This window comes from Erinaceus europaeus, chromosome 17 (genome assembly GCF_950295315.1).
Source record: "Erinaceus europaeus chromosome 17, mEriEur2.1, whole genome shotgun sequence".
Lineage (NCBI taxonomy): Eukaryota > Metazoa > Chordata > Mammalia > Eulipotyphla > Erinaceidae > Erinaceus > Erinaceus europaeus.
In genome coordinates, this window is record NC_080178.1 from 5,800,869 (window position 1) to 5,822,785 (window position 21,917).

The following is a 21,917-nucleotide window of genomic DNA, read 5'->3' on the forward strand; positions in this document are numbered from 1 at the left end:
CACATTCACATTAGAGTTTAATAAATATCATTTAAGAAACATGGTCAAATAGAATACTGCTTGGAAAGCTCTGATTGATATACAAATAAGTCATGATATATTTATTGATACAGTTATATCATTATAGCAACATAATTTTTAAAACTATATTTATAAGATATTCCTTAAATACAATTTAAGAAAATTTTTATAATCTTGATTTGAATTCTTTACCAATATGATTTAAAAATGACTATGTATTTCATGCAAATGGATAAAGGGTCTTCAACTAACTGATAATAGAACCTATATTATATTGAGTCCACCTCTACCAATCCATCTCAAAAGTTTAACCCTAAAGAAGACATTTTACTAAAAAAAGGATAACTTCCAAAGGATAATATTCTATTTACCTTGAGATAACTTTATCATCAGTGAAGAAATCTCTCTCAGCTTTAAATGTACTTATACTTTGGAAAACATTGACACTACACACAGAGAATTGAATTAAGGTAAAAGTCTGTCAAACTTTCCCTGAAAATATAAAAAACTATGCATATAGTTTTATATTTACCAAATTAAGTTATTTATAGACCAATTTTCTCAGTGCCATTATGACATCCTTATTCCTTAGACTGTAAATCATGGGGTTAAGCAGAGGAGTCACAATAGTATAGAACAGGGAGAGCACTTTGTCTGTCCCTCCTGAATCTTGGTTCTTGGGTCTTAAGTAGGTGATGATGCCTGATCCATAGAACAGTGTCACAACGACCAGATGAGATGAGCAGGTGGAAAAGGCTTTGGCCCGACTTGTGGATGATGACAGTCTGAGGATGGTGGAGATGATTTTTCCATAAGAGACCAGGATCAGCAGGAATGGAGCTGTGACAAACAGCACATTCACTAAGTAGACTATCATCTCTGTCCCGAAGGTGTCCCCAGAGGCCAGTTTTAGTATTGGAGGGATGTCACAGAAGAAGTGGTTGATGAGGTTAGAGCCACAAAAGGGCAGAGAGAAAATCTGGAATGTGAGTCCTACTAGGACAGGAACTCCAGTCACCCAGCAACCAACCACCATCTGGCCACAGATCCTGGGGTTCATGAGCAGAGGATAGTGCAGAGGGCTACAGATGGCCACATAGCGGTCATAGGACATTACAGCCAAGAGAAGACATTCTGTGCCCCCGAGCACAAGAAAGCAAAACATCTGTGTGGCACAGGCTACTAAAGAAATGGTTCTTCTCTGGGTCCAAAGGTTTTCCAGCATCCTGGGGAGAGTGGCTGATACATAGCACATTTCCAAGAAGGAGAAATTGCCAAGGAAAAAATACATGGGGGTGTGGAGAGCAGGGTCCACTTTGGTTATGAGAAATATAGTGCCATTGCTCAGCAAGATAGAGATGTAGATGACTAAGAGCAGGCCAAATAGAAACCTCTCGAGGTGGGGAAGCTCAGAAAAGTCCAACAGGACAAAGTCCATCAGCTTTGTGAGATTTTCACAGGGTGGTTTCTCATGGGGCTTCATCTGTGGAAGGAGAGAGTTATCAGGAGATTTACTTTTTAGTGGCAAGAAGAAGTGTGTGTTCTACACTGGCACAATATGTGTACTGGATTTTAGAATAAATTACATAGGTTTCTATTTTAAGAATGTTAACTTGATATATTTCCTATTTTCTATGTTTAGATCCTCTGTTATCACTGTCAATTTTTATTTATAAAGTGTACACATTATCATGCATGAGAAACCTGGGTTTGAGCCCCTGTCATCCTGAAGGGGAAACTTCATGGGAGGTGGAACTGTGCTTTATGTGTCTTTCACTCTGTTTCACTTCTCTCTCCCAGATCTCACCCTGTAACAAAAATATATAGAATAATAATATGGAAAAGGAAAAAAAAAAGCATCCAGGAACAGTGGAGCCATTTTGAAGACTCCAGGCTCTGTGACAGAACCCTGGTGGAAAAAAAAATTAAAGAATAGTGCTACAAAAAAACATTCCTTTCTTGACATAGACAATGGAGTAACCAGCAGTGGTTGAAGACAGACTCACGCATTACCCATTAACTCGCACTTGATTCTCTCTCTTTCTTTAAATCCTATCATCTCTGTGAATTTTCACTATCAGAATTTGTCCACTATCATTTTAGCTCTTCAGTACCTTTCGTAACTTTCAGTGAATATCTTCACATTTCACAAATAATTTTACTAGGCAGTTTATGACAGAGAGAAGGAGAAGGAGAAGGAGAAGGAGAAGGAGGAGAAGAAGAAGAAGAGGAGAGAAAGAGAGAGCAAGAGCGAGAGTGAGAGAGAGTGTGAGAGCGAGACAGAGAAAGAGAGAGAGAGAGAGAGAGAGAGAGAGATTAAGACTGACTTTCTTGTTACACACAGATTAGAACTTCATATAAATTATTTACTTAATACACTCAAGACGCCTTGGAGAAGTCATGCCATTTATAGTAGTGACTATTAAAGCTAGCTAGTGATATAATTCATTTTGTGTTTTTAAAGTTTATTTATGCAGCATGGAAGATGATTTATCATTTCTTATTTCTATCAGATGGTTACTGTAAAATATCTTAAAGCACTCATCTTTTATCAATTGTCTAAATGTTCAATATGCATATTCTCAATATTCCTCTTGAGTGCTTTACTTTATTCTGCTTTCTGTCCTCTTATCCTAACTTGGAGATTAGTCCAATAATACTGTAATTTGACCAAATCCATCTGTATTATTCCCACTCTCTCTCTAATATCTGGAATGTAATTATTTCCTACTGGTATTCAATGCAGAATTTTGGAAAATAAAACCTATCTGCTAACGTAGTACAAGGTGCTTAGTTCTGAAATTACATAAAACCCCATGTTTGTGAAGTTATCACTTATATTAAGAGGAAAAATATAAATAAGAATATTCCTATGATTTTTTAAAAATAATTTTATGTATAGCAGTACCTAACACTCAGGATTTTATCTTTCAGGTGTGTGTTGTATAGACTGGAGGATGATAGGTGATGTAGAATTAGATGCTAGAAGATAAGTAGGTTTGTAGACAGGTAAAATGTATAATTACATTAATCAAGCATTATTGTTGATAAAATATGAAATATCTAAAATCGGTTTTATGAGAAAAGTATAGGAAAAGAAGATCTATAATGTATTCTAACAACAGTATCTACTATCTGCTTTTATTATGCATAATTACATTCATTTTATTTATTATTCTTATTATTCATTTTGCAAGAGCACTGCTCATCTCTGGCTTATGGGCATTCAGGGGATTGAACCTGAGACAGGGGAACCTCAGGCAGGAGAGTCTGTTTGCATAACCATTCTGCCATCTCCTTGCCATATAACTACATTGTTAATCAGAGGAGATGAATTTAACGGTGATAGAAATGTGTGATACTATTCTAACTCAATCAGATATGGACAGCCACACAGTTTAAACTCTACTTCTACTTGTGATACAGTTCAGCAATGTGGCCATTGAAATTAACATGGAAAGCAATCTGGAATCTAAACCACCTACTAAATCACAATATAATTGATAATGATTCCTTTTACACCTAGAATCACAAACATTTGACATTGATTTCATGGGCTACTTGATTTTTAAAAAATGAAGATAATCCTACAAGCTTACACATATATGATATAAATGCTTTCATTTTTATAGCTTCCAGTAATGCTAAGTGAATTAGCTTGATTATTTAGAACCATTGATTAAATGAGTATTACATTTATTATAGAAAGCTGATTCACTAAAATGACATGTTTCCTACATAAGTGTAATATTTTAAATGTAAAACAATCACAGTTACAAACATATACATTTAGCATGTTTCTAAGTTACCTTTTTAAATTGCTATGATGCTAATATTTTTTTCCTGTAAGGGCTTGCGTGTTTAAACTGCACTAGGTGAAGCTACTGGCTACATCAAAGATAGTCAAGTCATTGTTCTTCCTAAGGATCCTGTTATTTCTAAATGTGGAATACACTTTAAATAATTCTCCTTCTCTTTACCCTAGGGATCTATTCTACTGGACACATTTAAACAAACAATTAACTGCATCTCTTCCCTCCTTAAACATATACAGTGATGCAAGCAATATCTTAGGGAAATAATACAGTCCTTTGACATATTCTGATTAACAGTAAATTAGATTTATCTAGAATATTTTCTTTTTCAGTTTCTCCTTGGAATTTAACCCACAGGATGCTGATTTTCATAGATATGTGTGAGGCATTAAGCAATATTTTTTGAAGCAGAATTAAGACACTTCCAATTCTAATCTTTGTGGGATTATGTGAAAGCATGGTAGAGCTTAGAGGAACTCTCCCATCCTTGTGACGGAGGTCTGGAAAGACACCCCACTTGTCAGTCTCTCCCTTCCAGGGATGGAGCAAAGAGGGAGAGCTTCCAGGACTCCGTTTCCTCTTGTTAGTCTCTCAAAGCTTCACAAAGACCTGCAAACTCTCACAGTTAGCTCATTCCCCTGCTAGCAGACCAAATGGCTGCCTGCTTGTAAGTTCACTTAGAGTTCACTATACTCATTATATGTTCTTCACCCTTTGATTACACACTTAAGCATACTCCATCAGAAGCCTTGCCAGTACCCTGGCAGTGAGACCCCCACACCTTACTTCCTCTTTCTTTGATATCTATGATTTACATCAAGCTCTGACCTTCTCTGCTTCATCTCACTCTGCTGGTTTAACCAGTATGGTTTTCTCAATACCTTTAGAGAATTAACATGACTTGCATCATGGAAACTAATTATTCTTACTTTTTGGTATCTCATCAATTCTTGTCATTCCTACCCCTCCCCACCATAGGGGTATCTGATCTTTAGGAACCTGTTATTTCTGACATATGTGAAAAAAGCCCCTTGTTCCACTTGCTATAAAAACTTGTGCTTACCCCAAATAATCAAGTTGATTAATGCTAGCTAGTACATGACTTTATATAGTGTTTAACCAACAGTGATTAACCTGTGTGACATTAATTAATCATAGATAGACAATGCTTTAGAAAGGAATTACAGTGCAAATATCTACATATAGGAAGATATATTCAAAATCAACCAAGATGGGAATTCATATGCTTTATTTCACCCTCTTTCTTTTTTTATTAAAAATATTTATTTATTCCCTTGTTTTATTGTTGTAGTTGTTGTTGTTGTCTGTATCTATTGTTGGATAGGACAGAGAGAAATGGAGAGAGGAGGGGAAGACAGAGAGGGGGAGAGAAAGAGAGACACCTGCAGACCTGCTTCACTGCTTGTGAAGAGACTCCCCTGCAAGTGGGGAGCCGGGGGCTTGAACCAGCATCCTTACATTGGTCCTGAGCTTTGCACAACGTGCACATAACCCACTGTGCTACCACCATTTCCCCCCACCCTCTTTGTTTTATGACACATTATTAATTTATGAAAGCAGTGAAATAGGCTTCAGCAAGTGTCTTAGTAAGTCATATACAGATTATCCCACCTCTTTTTTTTTTTTTTGCTCAGAATTCAGTTAATACCACTCTCCAGATGTTGCACTCCTCAAAATGAAGGGAAAGAAAAAGAATATGACAGCAATGTCTTGCTTATTACCCACAATTCTTGTGGAGTGCTGGCTGAGAATCATGGGGTAATAAAAAATTATTCAGTATAACATAGCTGTTTTATGAACTATATCATAAATTTCTTTCTATTCAGTTTAAATAGTATATTCTAGAACTTTATTATATCCAGAATAATTTAATTGAGAATGATTTCTTGAGTCATCTTCTTTGCCCAGTAACATATTTGGAAGGAAAAGATAGAAAAGAATATGGAGAAAATGCCAAAGTGCTCTAGTTCTCCTCTATTGAAAGAAAGATAGATATAACATACCAGTTAGTGGCCATGAGTTATTGAGGGCATCAGTGTATTTCTTTGGAAAATAATAGACATAGAATTGTTCCACTGGCTCAGCTTTGATGATGACATTTTCCTTATCACATATGAAAAATATGAAGCATAGCAGTCAGATGAAAGTACCCCTTAAATGTAAATAATATTGGGAGTCAGGTGTAACACAGTGGATTAAGTGCACGTGGTGTGAAGCACAAAGACTGGAGTAAGGATCCCGGTTCAAGCCCCTGGCTCCCTACCTGCAGGAAGGTCGCTTCATAAGCAGTGAAACAGGTCTTCAGGTGTCTATCTTTCTCTCCCCCTCTCTGTCTTCCCCTTCTCTCTCCATTTCTCTCTGTCCTATCCAACAATGACAACATTAACAAGAACAACAATAATTACAACAATAAAACAACTAGGACAAAGGGAAAATAAATAAATTAATTAATTAAAAAATGTAAATAACATTGATCACCCGATAATGTATATTGCATATTCTTCCTTGTTACAATCAACACACTGTGTGCTTTTACTATGTAGATATAAAACAGAAAAGCTATTGATTTCCTAAAATTATGAGTACAATAGCCAAATTATTTAAATGGAGATAGCATGTGGAAATAATCATGATGATTCTCCTTGTCAACAATTATTACAGATATATATTAATTTTGTATATTACATATAGAAAAATTATTATAAAAGACATACAAAAGTAATAATTTAAGAGAGAAACCTGATGTAGTTTTCTACAATTGAAATCGATTTTAAAATTTGTAACAATTATTTTTTATTCTTTTTGTTTGGGTGTGTCCTATAGTTTTGTTGCAATGATTGTATTTTTATATTCCTCAATGTAAACACATTCATATTAAGTAGAGTTTAATAAATATCATTTAAGAAACATGGTCAAATAGAATACTGCTTGGAAAGCTCTGATTGATATACAAATAAGTCATGATATATTTATTGCCATCATTATATCATTATAGCAGCATAATTTTTAAAACTATATTTATGAAAAAATATTCCTTAAATACAATTTAAGAAAATTTTTATATTCTTGATTAGAGTTCTTTACCAGTCTGTTTTAAAAGTGACTATGTCGTTCATGCAAATGGATGAAAGGTCTTCAACTAACTAATATAACAGAATCTATATTATATTGAGAAAATTGTATCAATCCTTGTCAAAAGCTTACCCCTAAAGAAGACATTTAACTAAAATAAAGCATAACTTCCAAAGGATAATATTCTATTTACCTTGAGATAACTTTATCATCAGTGAAGAAATCTCTCTCAGCTTTAAATGTACTTATACTTTGGAAAACATTGACACTACACACAGAGAATTGAATTAAGGTAAAAGTCTGTCAAACTTTCCCTGAAAATATAAAAAACTATGAATATAGTTTTATATTTACCAAATTATTTATAGACCAATTTTCTCAGTGCCATTATGACATCCTTATTCCTTAGACTGTAAATCATGGGGTTAAACAGAGGAGTCACAATAGTATAGAACAGGGAGAGCACTTTGTCTGTCCCTCCTGAATCTTGGTTCTTGGGTCTTAAGTAGGTGATGATGCCTGATCCATAGAACAGTGTCACAACGACCAGATGAGATGAGCAGGTGGAAAAGGCTTTGGCCCGACTTGTGGATGATGACAGTCTGAGGATGGTGGAGATGATTTTTCCATAGGAGACCAGGATCAGCAGGAATGGAGCTGTACCAAAGAGCACATTCACTAAGCAGACCATCACCTCAGTCCAGAAGGTGTCCCCAGAGGCCAGCTTGAGTATTGGAGGGATGTCACAGAAGAAGTGGTTGATGAAGTTAGAGCCACAAAAGGGCAGAGAGAAAATCTGGAATGTGAGTCCTACTGGGACAAGAACTCCAATCACCCAGCAACCAGCCACCATCTGCACACAGACCCTGGGGTTCATGAGCAGAGGATAGTGCAGAGGGCTACAGATGGCCACATAGCGGTCATAGGACATTATGGTCAGGAGAAGACATTCAATGCCCCCTAACACAACCACACAGCACATTTGTGTGGCACAGGCTACTAAAGAAACGGTTCTTCTCTGGGTCCAAAGGTTTGCCAGCATCCTGGGGAGAGTGGTTGATACATAGCACATTTCCAAGAAGGAGAAATTGCCAAGGAAAAAATACATGGGGGTGCGGAGAGCAGGGTCCACTTTGGTTATGAGCAATATAGTGCCATTGCCCAGCAGGGTGGAGATGTAGATGACTAAGAACAAGGCAAATAGCAGCCCCTGGAGGTGGGGAACCTCAGCAAAGTCCAACAGGACAAAGTCCATCAGCTTTGTGAGATTTTCACAGTGTGGTTTCTCCTGGGGCTTCATCTGTGGAAGGAGAGAGTTATCATGGGCTTTACATTTTACTGGCATGAAACCGTGTCTGTTTTCTATACTGTGGCTGGACATCCGTTCTGAATTTTAGAGCTCAACTGCAAATTTTCAGCTTATATATGTTAATAGTGCTATCATTTCCACTTTTTCAATTTTGGTTCTATGAAACATCCCTGTATACTCTTCTCAGTAATATCTGTTCAGATCATGACATTATAACATTGAGCCATTGTACACCTGGAGAATCCTCACATTATCATGCAGGAGGACCTGTATACAAGCCACTGTGCCCACCTGCAAGAGGAAAACTTTAGGAGTGAACGAATAGTGTTGGATATGTTCTCCTTCTCTATTCTCTTTACTCTCACTCTATCCTATCCTCTACCTAGAGAAAATGGCAAAAGAAAAAATCAGAGGGGAGTTGGGCAGCGGGATAAGCGCACATGGCGCAAAGCGCAAGGACCGGCATAAGAATCCCGGTTCCAGCCCCCGGCTCTCCTCCTGCAGGGGGGTCACTTCACAGGTGGTGAAGCAGGTCTGCAGGTGTCTGTCTTTCTCTCCCCCTCTCTGTCTTCCCCTCCTCTCTCCATTTCTTTCTGTCCTATCCAATAACCGCGACATTAATAACCACAACAATGTTAAGCATCAAGGGCAACAAAAAAGGAAAAATAAAAGTATAAAAATTAAATAAGTAAATAAATGGGAAAAAAAGAAAAAATACTGAGAAAATGGCCATCAGAACGGGTGTAATTATAGTGCGGACATCCCAGTCCAGAGATAAACCCTGCTGAAAAAATAAATAAATATTAGCATCTCAAATATCCTGTGGTGAGCCTAAGTGTTAGGATCACTAGCTGCCATCCAGGAAAGAAATACAGCTTCACTATTTAGCTTAGATGTGGTCCTTTCCTCCTCATTTTATTTTTGATATTATCTTTTATTTATTCACTTTTTGGCTAGAGCCCTAGAGAGTGAAGGAAGAATGGAGAAAGACAGGCACCTGCTTCTGAGAATTTCCCCATGCAAACAAGAGAGCATGGTTTTGAACCTAGGCCCTTGCACATTGTAACATGTCCGCTAGACTGCTATGCTAAGATCTAGCCCCTTCTCTTTCTTTAAATCTTACCATATTTGATTTTTCTCCATCCCATTCATCCATTGTCATTTTAACTCTTCATTTCCTTTCTAACATTTGATGAGAATGATGCATTTTCCTATTCAGTGGCCTATTTATCAGACACTTATCAAAAGACACTGTCTTAATATTAATGCAAATGAAAGTTGAGATCCTTATGTAAATGAAATATTGTTAAGTAGGGTAAAGCACCTTGCAGGAGTCACAGCATTTGTAATAGTGACTATTAAAGCTAGCTATTGCTTTAAGTACCTTTTATTGTCTGTGTCTAAGGTTTGTTTCCTGTTAAATGTGGTATGTATAGTGTTCTCTCACTTACACTTTTATTTATATCAGATGGTACATGTGAGAACAGAGTGAAGCCTTAAAGAAGCCATCAAAGCTTTATACAAATTGTGAACTCTTGATATTTATCTCCCTTCCTTCCTTCCTTCCTTCCTTCCTTCCTTCCTTCCTTCCTTCCTTCCTTCCTTCCTTCCTTCCTTTCCTCCTTCTGTCCTTTCCTTCCTCCCCCTCCCTCCCTTGCCCCCCTCCTTCCTTCCATTTGTTTCTTTCCTTCAGAGTTATCACTGGGGCTGCATATCTGCACTATGGATTCACTGCTCCCGGCGGCCATTTTCTCCTGTATTTTTTCTTTCTAATTTTTATTTGACAGGACAGAGAGAAATTGAGAATTGAGAGGATAAAAAGAGGGAGAGAGAAATCTAGACACCTGCACATCTGCTTCACCGCTCACGAAGCATGCCTGGTGCAGGTGGGGCGCTGGGGCTCACACCCAGGTCCTTGCACATTGTGACATGTGTGCTTAACCAGCACCGATGTCCATATGCTCAATGATTCCTCTCCCAGTGCTCTGTTTTATGTTGCTGTCTCTAGTCGGATCCCCATCTGATGATCACATCTCTATGCAGTTCAGTACTGTGGGACTTTGGCCAAATCCTTCTGTATGTTTTTCCTTCTTCATACACTAAACCATCTGACATCAGGGCTGTGATTATTTCCGACTTACAGGCAATGCGGACATTGGAAAACGCTTTTATCCTGCTGTAATGACATGCACTTTTTTCTGAAATTGCATAGAGCAGTGTTTTCATGAAATCATCACTTTTGTTAAGAGAGAAAAGAAGGATAAAGAAGATGAATCCATTCCTGCTATTTGTACCAGTTTTACAAACAGCAGTTCTTATGAAAATCATTTTCACTCATTGCTAGATTAAATTTTTCAAGTATCAAGTTTGTTTGTTTTGGCTTCTAGGTTTATTTTCTGAGGCTCGGTGCCTGCACTATGAATCCACTGCTCCTGGAGGCTATTTTTCCCCTTTTGTTGCCCTTGTTATTTATCGTTATTATTTTGTTGTTAATGCTGTCATTATTGTTGGATAGGATAGAAAGAAAGTGAGAGAGGAGGGGATGACAGAGAGGGGGACAGGAGGATAGACACCTACAGACCTGCTTCACGGCTTGTGAAACAACCCCTGCCCCCGCAGGTGGGGAGCCACAGGCTCAAACCAGGACCCTGACGAAGGTCCTTGTGCTTCACACCACGTGCGCTTAACCGACTTCGCTACCTCCCGGCCCCCAACTATCCAGTTTTTAAGGTAAATGCTGTATAGATTGATGATGAATGCTGGACAAGTGGATTCCAGAAAATAGACAAATTAAATACATCATTGCACAAACTCTTAACTTTTTGTTGAAAAGACTGTAGTAACTAAAGTTTGCCTTTATTATGTTGAAAATAAGGTAGGAAAAGAAGATGTATATAATATTCTCACAACAGTATCCGTATGATCTGCTTTATTCGCTCATAATTGCTCTCTTCAAAGAATGTGAAATTTAATGTTTCCACAATGTATCTTAAAAGTAAACCTCCCATCTCTATGTCTCCGTGATGACAGAGATGTGTCACGATCCTGATTCAGATAAGTTAGCTTCAATTATATTTAAATTTGAGATACAAGTTAGTAATTTGAACATTGAAGCTCATTTAGAAAACAACCTTGAATTTAAACTCCATGTTACATCACAACTTAGCTTACTTTATAAAACTTTTTTAAAATGGTATTTATTGAGAAATGCAACATTCAAATTGACATCATAGGCCACTTTTCAATAGAAATGCTTCAGTTTTTGTAATTTTCAGTAATACAAAGTGATTTCATCTGATTCACTGTGATCATTGAGTCACTGTGAATCATATTTAATCTAGAGAATTCACTTTATTAAAATAATACACTTACCGCATACATTTAATATTTATAATAAATTACCTTTGTATTTGGTAATATTTGGTATTTGATGCTAATATTTTCTTACTATAAGGACGCGGAAGTTAAGTTGCTTTAGTTGAAGCCCCTTGCCACATCAAACACAGTTAAGTCATTATTCTTTCTACAGGGTCCTGCTCCTTCTAAACTTGGAATTGTTTTTAAATAATAACCCTTGTCTGTACCCAAGGGACCTCTCATACTGGACACATTCAAGTGTCTAATTAAAAGCATTGTTTCACTCCTCAAACATATGTGATGATGTAAACAACTATTATCTCAAAAAAATACAGCCCTTTGTCACTCTCTGATTTCTTATAATTTAATTTTCCTACTCTACCTAAAATATTTATTTTCACCCTCTGCATGAAATTCAGCACATGTGAAGGTCATCTTATTTCTAAGTTTTCTGGAAGGTGGTGAGAAACATTATTTGAATTAGATTAATATCTATTCAGTTCTGAGTTTGTCTTCTGTGAAAATTCCTTATGAAACCTCTGTTCCTATTACAGTGTCTGTGATGTGTTTTTCTCAGCATTTTCCAAAATAGATCTTCTGATTCTTAGTTAGAGGCTGGCCTGTGTAGCAGGTGTGATAAATGTCTTATTGACATATATTCTCTTTATTTAAGCCAGTATTCTGCTAGTTTCTCCTGACCACCTGAGCAAACTGAGAATTGACTATTGCATGTATTCAGTACAACTATTTTTTTTAAAATTAAATGTAGAATTACTTTTTAAAAAATATTATTTTTGAATTTATTTATTTACTTCTTTATTATTGGATAGAGACAGAGATAAATTGAGAATGGTGGGGGAGATAGAGAGAAGGAAAGAGACAGAGAGACACCTGCTGTCCTGCTTCACCACTCATGATGTTTTCCCCCGGCAGGTGGGGACTAGGGGCTTGAACCTAGGTCTTTGCACACTGTAATGCCTGTGCTTAACCAGGTACACTATCACCTGGCTCCTCAGAATTACTCTTGAGGGAGGGGGGCCACATTGTCTTCTTTTTGAGTACATAATCTTTTTCTGATTTCATTTCTTTTTTTATCTGTTATCTGTGCATATGTTCAGGCTTTCCTCCAGTGAAATGTGAATCTGAAAGAGGTTTATTTTGTAGTGGGGAATGATTCAAGTGTGATACTTCAACTGTAAATCTTGCAGGGGGGGAGTCAACATTTATATAGTTTTACAAGTTATAATCAGAGCAAATTCTCTCAACAAAAATAGAATATTGCTTACTATTGTCTAGATAGCCATCATCTTAAGTCTTTGCCATTATGGAGACAATGCATTGATAATAGTGAAACTAGAGCAAAGTGACAGTACAGTCTGACAAGGAGAGATAATTACAGGAATCAGGGCCCATGTGCTAGAGGTCACAGAAGGCCAGTGACAGGGAGGTGGCGAAAAAGATTAAGAGATTAAGAGTAAGATCCTATGATAGAGTAAAGCCTGATGGGTAGAGCCAGGGGATTGAGCTTCTAAAGGCATATCACTGACAAGTAGTGAAGATGAAAATGATTTTGGAAATGTCATAATCAGAAAAATGTGGTGGAATGCACAGATAGTCAATAGGTCAATAATTATGGAATGAATATCACAAAAAAGAGAAAAATTAATAACACAAGAGAGAGAAACCAGTGCACTGTTTAGCTCTGTTATATGGGAGTATTGGAAATTGAAGCTGAGACCTCAGAGCCTCAAGCATGAAAGTCTTTGGCATAATCATTTTGTCATTTTCCCAGTGCAGTGCAACAATTACTAATGATATTTAGACAACCCTTGAGAAAGTAAGTAAAGTGCAATCTACTTAGAAATTGTGGCAGCTTGGAATGTCCCTACTCATGACCACAGAATGTGAGCTCAGATCTATAGGGATGCAGAGGTCACATAGACTCCTAAGCTGAAGATGGGTCCCAGATCCTATCGAATTGATGGGGTCTACAATCAATAATATTTGTATACTTTTCCCATATTTTGGGAGCTGCTCTCTTCCCTGATCCAGCTTTCTATCCTTTTTTTCCAGCCATGACTTCATTTCCCCAGACAACAACCTGGGTCTACCTATATACCAAAGGTCAGGCTCAGGTTAAAAACCAGTATAGTCATAGGCCCTTTGGAATATAACTAAAATAGGCCTACTAGCTATCTTCAAATAGAAGTCTTTAAGTTAATGATCAGTCAACAATTTGTTTGGCTTATATGTTAACTCTTTTTAAGCCACCAGGTTACAGATGCTAACATGATGCCAACCGGACTTCCCTGGGCAGATGACCCCACCAATGTGTCATGGAGCACTGATTCCCCAGAACCCTGTCCCACTAGGGAAAGAGAGAGATAGGCTGGGAGTATGAATTGACCTGTCAACACCCATGTCCAGCAGGGAAGCAATTACAGAAATGAGACCTTCCACTTTCTGTACCCCATAATGATCCTGGCTCCATACTCACAGAGGGTTAAAGAATAGGAAAGCTATCATGGGAGGGGATGGGAGATGGAGATTGGGTGGTAGGGAATTATGTGGAGATGTACCCCCCTTGTCTTATGGTTTTGTCAGTGTTTCCTTTTTATAAATAAAAATTAAAAAAAAATCAAAATGGGATGTTACATGTTCTCTCACTCTCTACCTCTTTCCTTCTCTTTCTACATATATTGAGAAAACAGAAAAAAGAGCTTCAACAAATCTTAAATGGGTTATATGACATATCTGTTGATCAGAAGTCAGTAAGTGTAAAACTATGTGAAAGCTCGGTAGAGCTTAGGGGAGCTCTCCCATCCTTGGATGGAGGTCTGGAAAGAAACCTCACTTGTTAGTCTCTCTCCTTATAGAGATGAGACAAGAGGGAAAAGTCTCCCAGACTCAGTTTCTCCTTGTTAGTATCTCAAGCTCACAGAAAGCCTACAAGCCTCTCACACTTAGTTTCCCCTGCTAGCAGCAGGCCAAATGGCTGCCTGCTTTAGGGTTCACTCAAAGTTCACACATCCACTTCACATTTCGATCATAAAGGAGAACACACTCTATCATACACCTCCCAAACACCAGGCAGTGAAAACCCCAAATCCTATTTCCTTGTGTTTTTTGATATCTGTAATTTACATCAAGCTTTGTTTTCCTTCTTCTCTACCTCACCTTCCTGTTTAACCACTATGCTTCTCTCAAAATGCCTTTGGATAATTAACTTGCCTGCATCATGGAGACAAATCCTTTTGACCTTCATGTAAGGTCATCAATTCTTGTCATACCAGCCCCCTATTATAGGGGCAAGCTGACCTTTAAGAAACCTGTAATTTCTGACACATGTGAAAAATGTTCTTTGTTTAACTCTCTATATAAGCTTCTACCCATCTCCAAATTAATGAATGTTTGTACCAGAATATTCCCCAATGTCTCCTTTCTGAGTCACGCAGACCCTTGAGCTGGTGAGGGAGGGTCAGAGGCTTACCCCCTGGTTGGATCCACTCCACGTGAGCCCCAGCAAGTAAATGATACTCTGCATGCAATGTAATCTTTCAGATGCAGAAACAGAAAAAGCTCAAAGATTAACATCTTCATTATTATCCAAAATATTTATGGAGTTGTAGATTATAGTTTTGGAACAGGCAAATGACTATGCCAAAATCATGTACCTTTTTTTATGAACTATGTCCAAAGTTTCTTTCCATTCAGTTTAAATTAGATGAACTAGCACTTGATAGCATCAACAATATCCTGTCTGGAATAGTTATTTCTAGAGACTTTGTCATGGTATAGGAGCAAATCTGAAAGGCAAGGACATACATGTATATGAACATGACACACAAGTTATTATTCCCTCATGTAAGTCAGGTAGCTGTAATTCAATACCTCATGATATGACTTAACAGAGACTTTAGTGGTACTTAAGATTTTCTTTGAAAATTAATAGAGGCTTAGATATGATTTGGGCTTCCACTTTTGAAGAGCAAATAATTCATTGGCACAGATAAATTTCAAATGTACTGGTAAGATGAATATGTCACTTATGTGTAAATAAGCAGATTCTCCTCCTCAGAAATCGATATTACATATTATCTCTTGCTATAATAAAATGACTATATAACATACATGAATAACTTTATACATAAAATAAAAGCTATAGACTCCATTAAGAATTATAGATAAAAATAGCTAAGTTGTATACATGTATATAACATGTGAAAACAACCATGGTGACTTTCTTTATCAACAATTATCATACATTTTCACATGCCTTGTGTATTATATACCTCAAATTCTAACAGAAACTGGTAATGGGCCGGGCAGTAGCACAACAGGCTAAGTGCACATGGTGCAAAGCACAAGGACCTGTGTAAGGATCCCAGTTTGAGCCTCCAGCTTCCCACCTGTAGGGGGGTCACTTTGAAAGCACTGAAGCAGGTATGTAGGTGTCTATCTTTCTCTACTCCTCTCTGTTTTTCTCTCCTCCTTGATTTATCATTGTCCTATCCAATAACAACAACAGCTATAACAACAACAACAACCACAACAAAGGCAACAAAATGGGAATAATAGTCTCCAGGAGCAGTGGATTTGTAGTACTGGCACCGAACCCCCAGCAATAACCCATGAGGCAAAATAAATAAATAAATAAAAGGAAAATGAAAATAAAAAAAATTGATAATCATTTCTAAAGTATGGGAACTTGTGTATAGTTTCATTTCAATATATTTGCTATATTTTCTGTGAAAATGTGTTTATTTTAACATACCTATTAATCCTTTAAAGTATTTGAGTACCACTTGAAAAATTTTGATACATACATAAGCCATATTTTTTATTTAATAATAATATTATGCCAACATAATACTTAAAATTAAGTCCCCCCCAAATTCTCTAAAATATAATAATTTCTCTGTAAAGTCATTACCGGGAGAAGTAGCTTTCAGGATTACAGGTAGTATTTACTAATGAAAAAAATGGAAATTACGTTCAGATATATTTTCAGATAAATAGCTGTCAAACTTTTACTGGAAAAAATAAAAAATAATTCATATGAATATAATACAAATTGAATAAAGTTATTTAGATACCAATTTTCTCAGAGCCATTATGACATCTTTGTTTCTCAGACTGTAAATCACGGGGTTAAACAGAGGAGTCACAATAGTATAGAACAGGGAGAGCACTTTGTCTGTCCCTCCTGAATCTTGGTTCTTGGGTCTTAAGTAGGTGATGATGCCTGATCCATAGAACAGTGTCACAACGACCAGATGAGATGAGCAGGTGGAAAAGGCTTTGGCCCGACTTGTGGATGATGACAGCCTGAGGATGGTGGAGATGATTTTTCCATAGGAGACCAGGATCAGCAGGAATGGAGCTGTGACAAGCAGCACATTCACTAAGTAGACCATCACCTCAGTCCAGAAGGTGTCCCCAGAGGCCAGCTTGAGTATTGGAGGGATGTCACAGAAGAAGTGGTTGATGAGGTTAGAGCCACAGAAGGGCAGAGAGAAAATCTGGAATGTGAGTCCTACTAGGACAGGAACTCCAGTCACCCAGCAACCAGCCACCATCTGCACACAGACCCTGGGGTTCATGAGCAGAGGATAGTGCAGAGGGCTACAGATGGCCACATAGCGATCATAGGACATTATGGCCAAGAGAAGACATTCAGTGCCCCCTAACACAACCACACAGCACATTTGTGTGGCACAGGCTACTAAAGAAATGGTTCTCCTCTGGGTCCAAAGGTTTGCCAGCATCCTGGGGAGAGTGGCTGATACATAGCACATTTCCAAGAAGGAGAAATTGCCAAGGAAAAAATACATGGGGGTGCGGAGAGCAGGGTCCACTTTGGTTATGAGGAATATAGTGCCATTGCCCAGCAGGGTGGAGATGTAGATGACTAAGAACAAGGCAAATAGCAGCCCCTGGAGGTGGGGAAGCTCAGCAAAGTCCAACAGGACAAAGTCCATCAGCTTTGTGAGATTTTCACAGTGTGGTTTCTCCTGGGGCTTCATCTGTGGAAGGAGAGAGTTATCATGGGTTTTACCTGTTTTGTAAAGTGTATGTTATCATCTATACTCCATTTTAAGGTTAACAGGAACATTTTTTACTCCAAGATTGTTGATGTTGATGTATTAATATTTTATTTTATCTCAGATAGTACTAAATATTATTGTACTACATGCCTGGTGAATTTTTAAGACAAGGTTATTGTGATGCTTAATGGTCTTGCTATTGGAGTCCACACATCAACATGCAGGAGAACTTGTGGTCAATCCACTACCTTCACATGTGAGGTCCATATAGTGGGAATTCTTAAAAGAGTTAAAAAGTAATTCTTCATGTCTTTCACCCTCCCTCTGTCACTGTATTGTCTTTCTATTCTTTATGACTCACTCTATACCAAGAGAAAATGAAAAAAAAAAAAGGAGCCCAGTTGTACAATGGAGTTATTATGTGAACACCTTGTATCAGTGATATAACTGGGGGAAAAATCATGTCATTAAAAATTTTCCATTCTCGACACAGATAATAATTAGCATCCACCGGAGAGAGTCTCACCACTTTCCCATTTTTATAATATTGCATCACTTATCTTTTTTTAAAATTATCTTTATTTATTTAGTTCTTGGATAGAGACAGCCAGAAATTGAGGGGGATTGGGGAGATAGAAAGGGAGAGAGTCAGAGAGACACCTGTAGCACTGCTTCACCACTTAATATACTTTCCCCCTGTAGCAGGGGGCTGGGGGCTAGAACCTAGACCCTTTCTCATTCTAACATGTGTGCTCAACTAGGTTTACCGCTACTCTTGATCAGGTACCTTTCTTTAAATCCTATCTATTTGTGAATTTTCCATCAAACTTAGGTATATATGCATCCAGTTGACCACTGTCATCTTAATCTTTTATTTTCTATCCATCACTTATCTGAAAAGAACATTTTCTTATTATGCTGATGATTTTATTATGTGGTCTAATAAAAGGACTATTTTATTATACATATATGACTAGCCTCTCATAAATTAATGTGGTTAATATGTGGTAAACACCTTGAGGAAAGAGTGATAGTTTTATCTTCTTTGCTTCTAAAATGTATTCCCTGTTATATGGAGCATGTCAAATTCTCATTTTGTTTATGTCCTGTGATATGGTTTATTTGAGAATAGAGCTAAAGCATAAGGAATCATCAGAGCTCTATAAAAATTTCAAGTTTCTAGGGGCTGGGTGGTGGTGCACCTGGTTCCAATGTGCAAGGACCAGTGTTCGAGCCCCTGGTCCCTAACTGCAGGGGGAAAGCTTTGCAAGTTGCGAAATAGTGTTACAGGTGTCTCTCTACCTCTCTCCCTGTTACCCCTTCACTCTCAATTTCTGGCTGTCTCTACCCAATAAATAAATACAGATAGTAAAAAGAAAATTCCAAGCGCCTGCTGTTCAAAGTCTACCCGATTCTCCCTCCAATGTTGCTGTCTCTGGTCTTATCCTGATTTGAAGATTATATCACAGTGTGTTTGTTCCAATTATGCTGCATTTTGACTAAATCTTTATGTATGCTTTTCCTTCCTGTCATATGAAACAATCTGAGATCAAGAATGTGCTTACAGGGGCCAGGAGGTGGTGCACCTGGTTAAGCGCACGCATTACAGTGCACAAGGACCCAGGTTCAAGCCCCTGGTCCCCACCTGCAGGGGGAAAGCTTCATGAGTGGTGAAGCAGGGCTGCAGGTGTCTCTCTATCCCTCTCCCTCTCCTCTCAATTTCTCTCTGTCTCTATCCAATAATAAAGAAATAAATTTTAAAAAAAAGAATGTGCTTACTTCCTGCTCATGGTCAATGCAGGACTTGGAAATACTCGTCTAATAATGTAGTGCCCTGTACTTGATTCTGAAATTGCACAAAACACCTTCAGGAAAACACACGTTTAATAAGAGGAAAAGAAGGGTAAGTAAACAAGATAGAAAATTCCTGATTTTGTATGAGTTTTACTAACAACCGCATGTGTGACGATCATTTTCACTCAATGCTTCAATGATTTGATATTTGATGTTTGTGTTCAGTAGGTTGACAGATCATAAATTATGTACAAGTGCTTGAAAATGTATAAAAAAACAAACCCCAATTTTTGTTGATGATTTTTGCTCTTTGTACCACCTGTGCTTAACCTGCTGCGCTACCGCCCAACTCCTGATGATGATTTTAAAATAAATAAATTTGCATTTTTCATGAGACTAAAATAGAAAATTCAGATATATATTTACATACATATTCATATATATTCTAACAAAGTATGTTATCTGCTTTCCTTAAGCATAATTACATTCTTAATCAAAGGAGATGAAACTTAGTGTTTAAATAGATCTATCTTAAATTGAAACCTCTTTACTCTAAAATGTCTAAATCATGACAGAAATGTGTGGCACTCTTCTAACTCTGTTAGGTATGGTGAATCACCCAGCTTAACTATATCTTCATTTGTGATGGAAATTAGCAACTTAATCACTGGCATTAATTTCAAAAGGATTCTTGAATTTAAACCTCTTATTCTATCACAAAATATCTTGCTTTATTTATTTCTTAAAATGATGCTTACTGGATTCTTCAGCTTTTGACCTTTGACTTAAATAGGTGATATTAGATTTTTTTTAAATGAAGATTTCCTGCCATTGTTTATAATAATAATTCTTCAGTTTTTATAGTTTTCAGTCTGGAAGAGCAACTAACATAACTAACTATAATCACTGACTCTAGATTTTATTTAATATAGACAAGTTGCTTTATTATAATGACATATTTGCTAAATAAATCAATATTTTAAATTAAAAATAACAAAATTAAAACTTAGTAAGTACAAATGCTTCTACATTACCTTTTAACCTAGTATGATGCTAATATTTCCTTACTGTAATGCGATGATGAAATTGTTTGAGGTAAAACCACTGGCTTCATCAAAGATAGTCAAGTCATTGCTCTCCTAAAGGATCCTATTGTTTCTCAACATAGAATGCTCTTTAAATAATAATCCTTATCTCTACCCCAGGGATCCCTTCTGGTGGACACACAAAAGTCTAATTAGAGGCTTCTCTTCTCTCCTTAAACTTATACATTACAAAGCAATATGATTTCAGAAAAGTAAATTCAATTCTTTATCACAGGTCAATAGAAATAAGTCAGAAAATGTCCACGGATATATATTAAGTTTTCCGTTTCCTTGTATCATTTGCTGTATTTTAGGGTACATTTTTTTAATCATATAGATTTTACATTAGGTGTTTAATACAATGAGGTGCTATGTTGTGTAAATAGTGTGAGCCACGTATATTTGAAGCCTATCAGTGGGAAATAGACATACAAATACATATGACTCTTCCGTAAATAAATTATTTTAATAAATAAAAGCAAGGCATCACTCTGGCACATATTATGCCTAAGACTGAACTTAGGACTTCATGCCTGGGAGCCTATAGTCTAGCCACTGCATCACCTCCCAATTCCTTTCAGATGCCTCTACCTTCTCTAACTAATATAAGCAATATGGAAAGGAAAAGACATATATATGCGTGTGTGTGTGTGTGTGTGTGTGTGTGTATTATTATTTTTTGGCTCCAGGGTTATTGCTGGCGCTCGATGCATGGACCATGAATCCACTGCTATTGGAGGCTATTTTATTCCTTTTGTTGCCCTTGTTGTTTTATCGTTGTTGTGGTTATTATTGTTGTTGTTATTGATGTTGTCATTGTTGGATAGGACAGAGAGAAATCAAGAGAGGAAGGGAAGTCAGAGAGGGGGAGAGAAAGACACTTGCAGACCTGCTTTACCGCCTGTGAAGCGACTCCCCTGCAAGTGGGGAGCCTGGGGCTCAAACCTGGATCCTTATGCCAGATCCTTATGCTTAACCCGCTGCAATACCACTAGTATCTATCTAGAGGTTGAAAAATGTTTGTAAGCCACACATTGAGATGAGAAGTTGATTCTGAAATTAAATAAAACAACAGTTTTTTAATTTATGTAAAAAAGGTGACATTAACAAAACCATAACATAAAGGAAAGGGGTACAGGGAATCAGGCTGTATCGCAGCGGGTTAAGCGCAGGTGGCGCAAAGCACAAGGACCGGAGTAAGGATCCCGGCTTGAACCCTGGCTCCCCACCTGCAGAGAAGTCGCTTCACAGGCGGTGAAGCAGGTCTACAGGTGTCTATCTTTCTCTCCTCCTCTCTGTCTTCCCCTCCTCTCTCCATTTTTCTCTGTCCTATACAACAGCGATGACAACAACAATAATAACTACAACAATAAAACACCAAGGGCAACAAAAGGGA

The 21,917-nt window shown here is 37.4% G+C and overlaps 3 protein-coding genes across 3 annotated transcripts; all 3 read right to left on the reverse strand.

Moving 5' to 3' along the window:
- Positions 1 to 562: 562 nt before the first annotated feature.
- LOC103109586 (olfactory receptor 10AG1-like) lies at positions 563 to 1,504 on the reverse strand. Its single transcript, XM_007518695.3, has one exon. The coding sequence runs from the start codon at positions 1,502 to 1,504 to the stop codon at positions 563 to 565; it is 942 nt and encodes a 313-aa protein (XP_007518757.3).
- Positions 1,505 to 7,287: 5,783 nt separating this feature from the next.
- Positions 7,288 to 8,241, reverse strand: LOC132534020 (olfactory receptor 10AG1-like). The gene has a single exon (XM_060177429.1). The coding sequence runs from the start codon at positions 8,227 to 8,229 to the stop codon at positions 7,288 to 7,290; it is 942 nt and encodes a 313-aa protein (XP_060033412.1). The 5' UTR covers positions 8,230 to 8,241.
- Positions 8,242 to 16,679: 8,438 nt separating this feature from the next.
- Positions 16,680 to 17,633, reverse strand: LOC132534022 (olfactory receptor 10AG1-like). The gene has a single exon (XM_060177430.1). The coding sequence runs from the start codon at positions 17,619 to 17,621 to the stop codon at positions 16,680 to 16,682; it is 942 nt and encodes a 313-aa protein (XP_060033413.1). The 5' UTR covers positions 17,622 to 17,633.
- Positions 17,634 to 21,917: the final 4,284 nt, after the last annotated feature.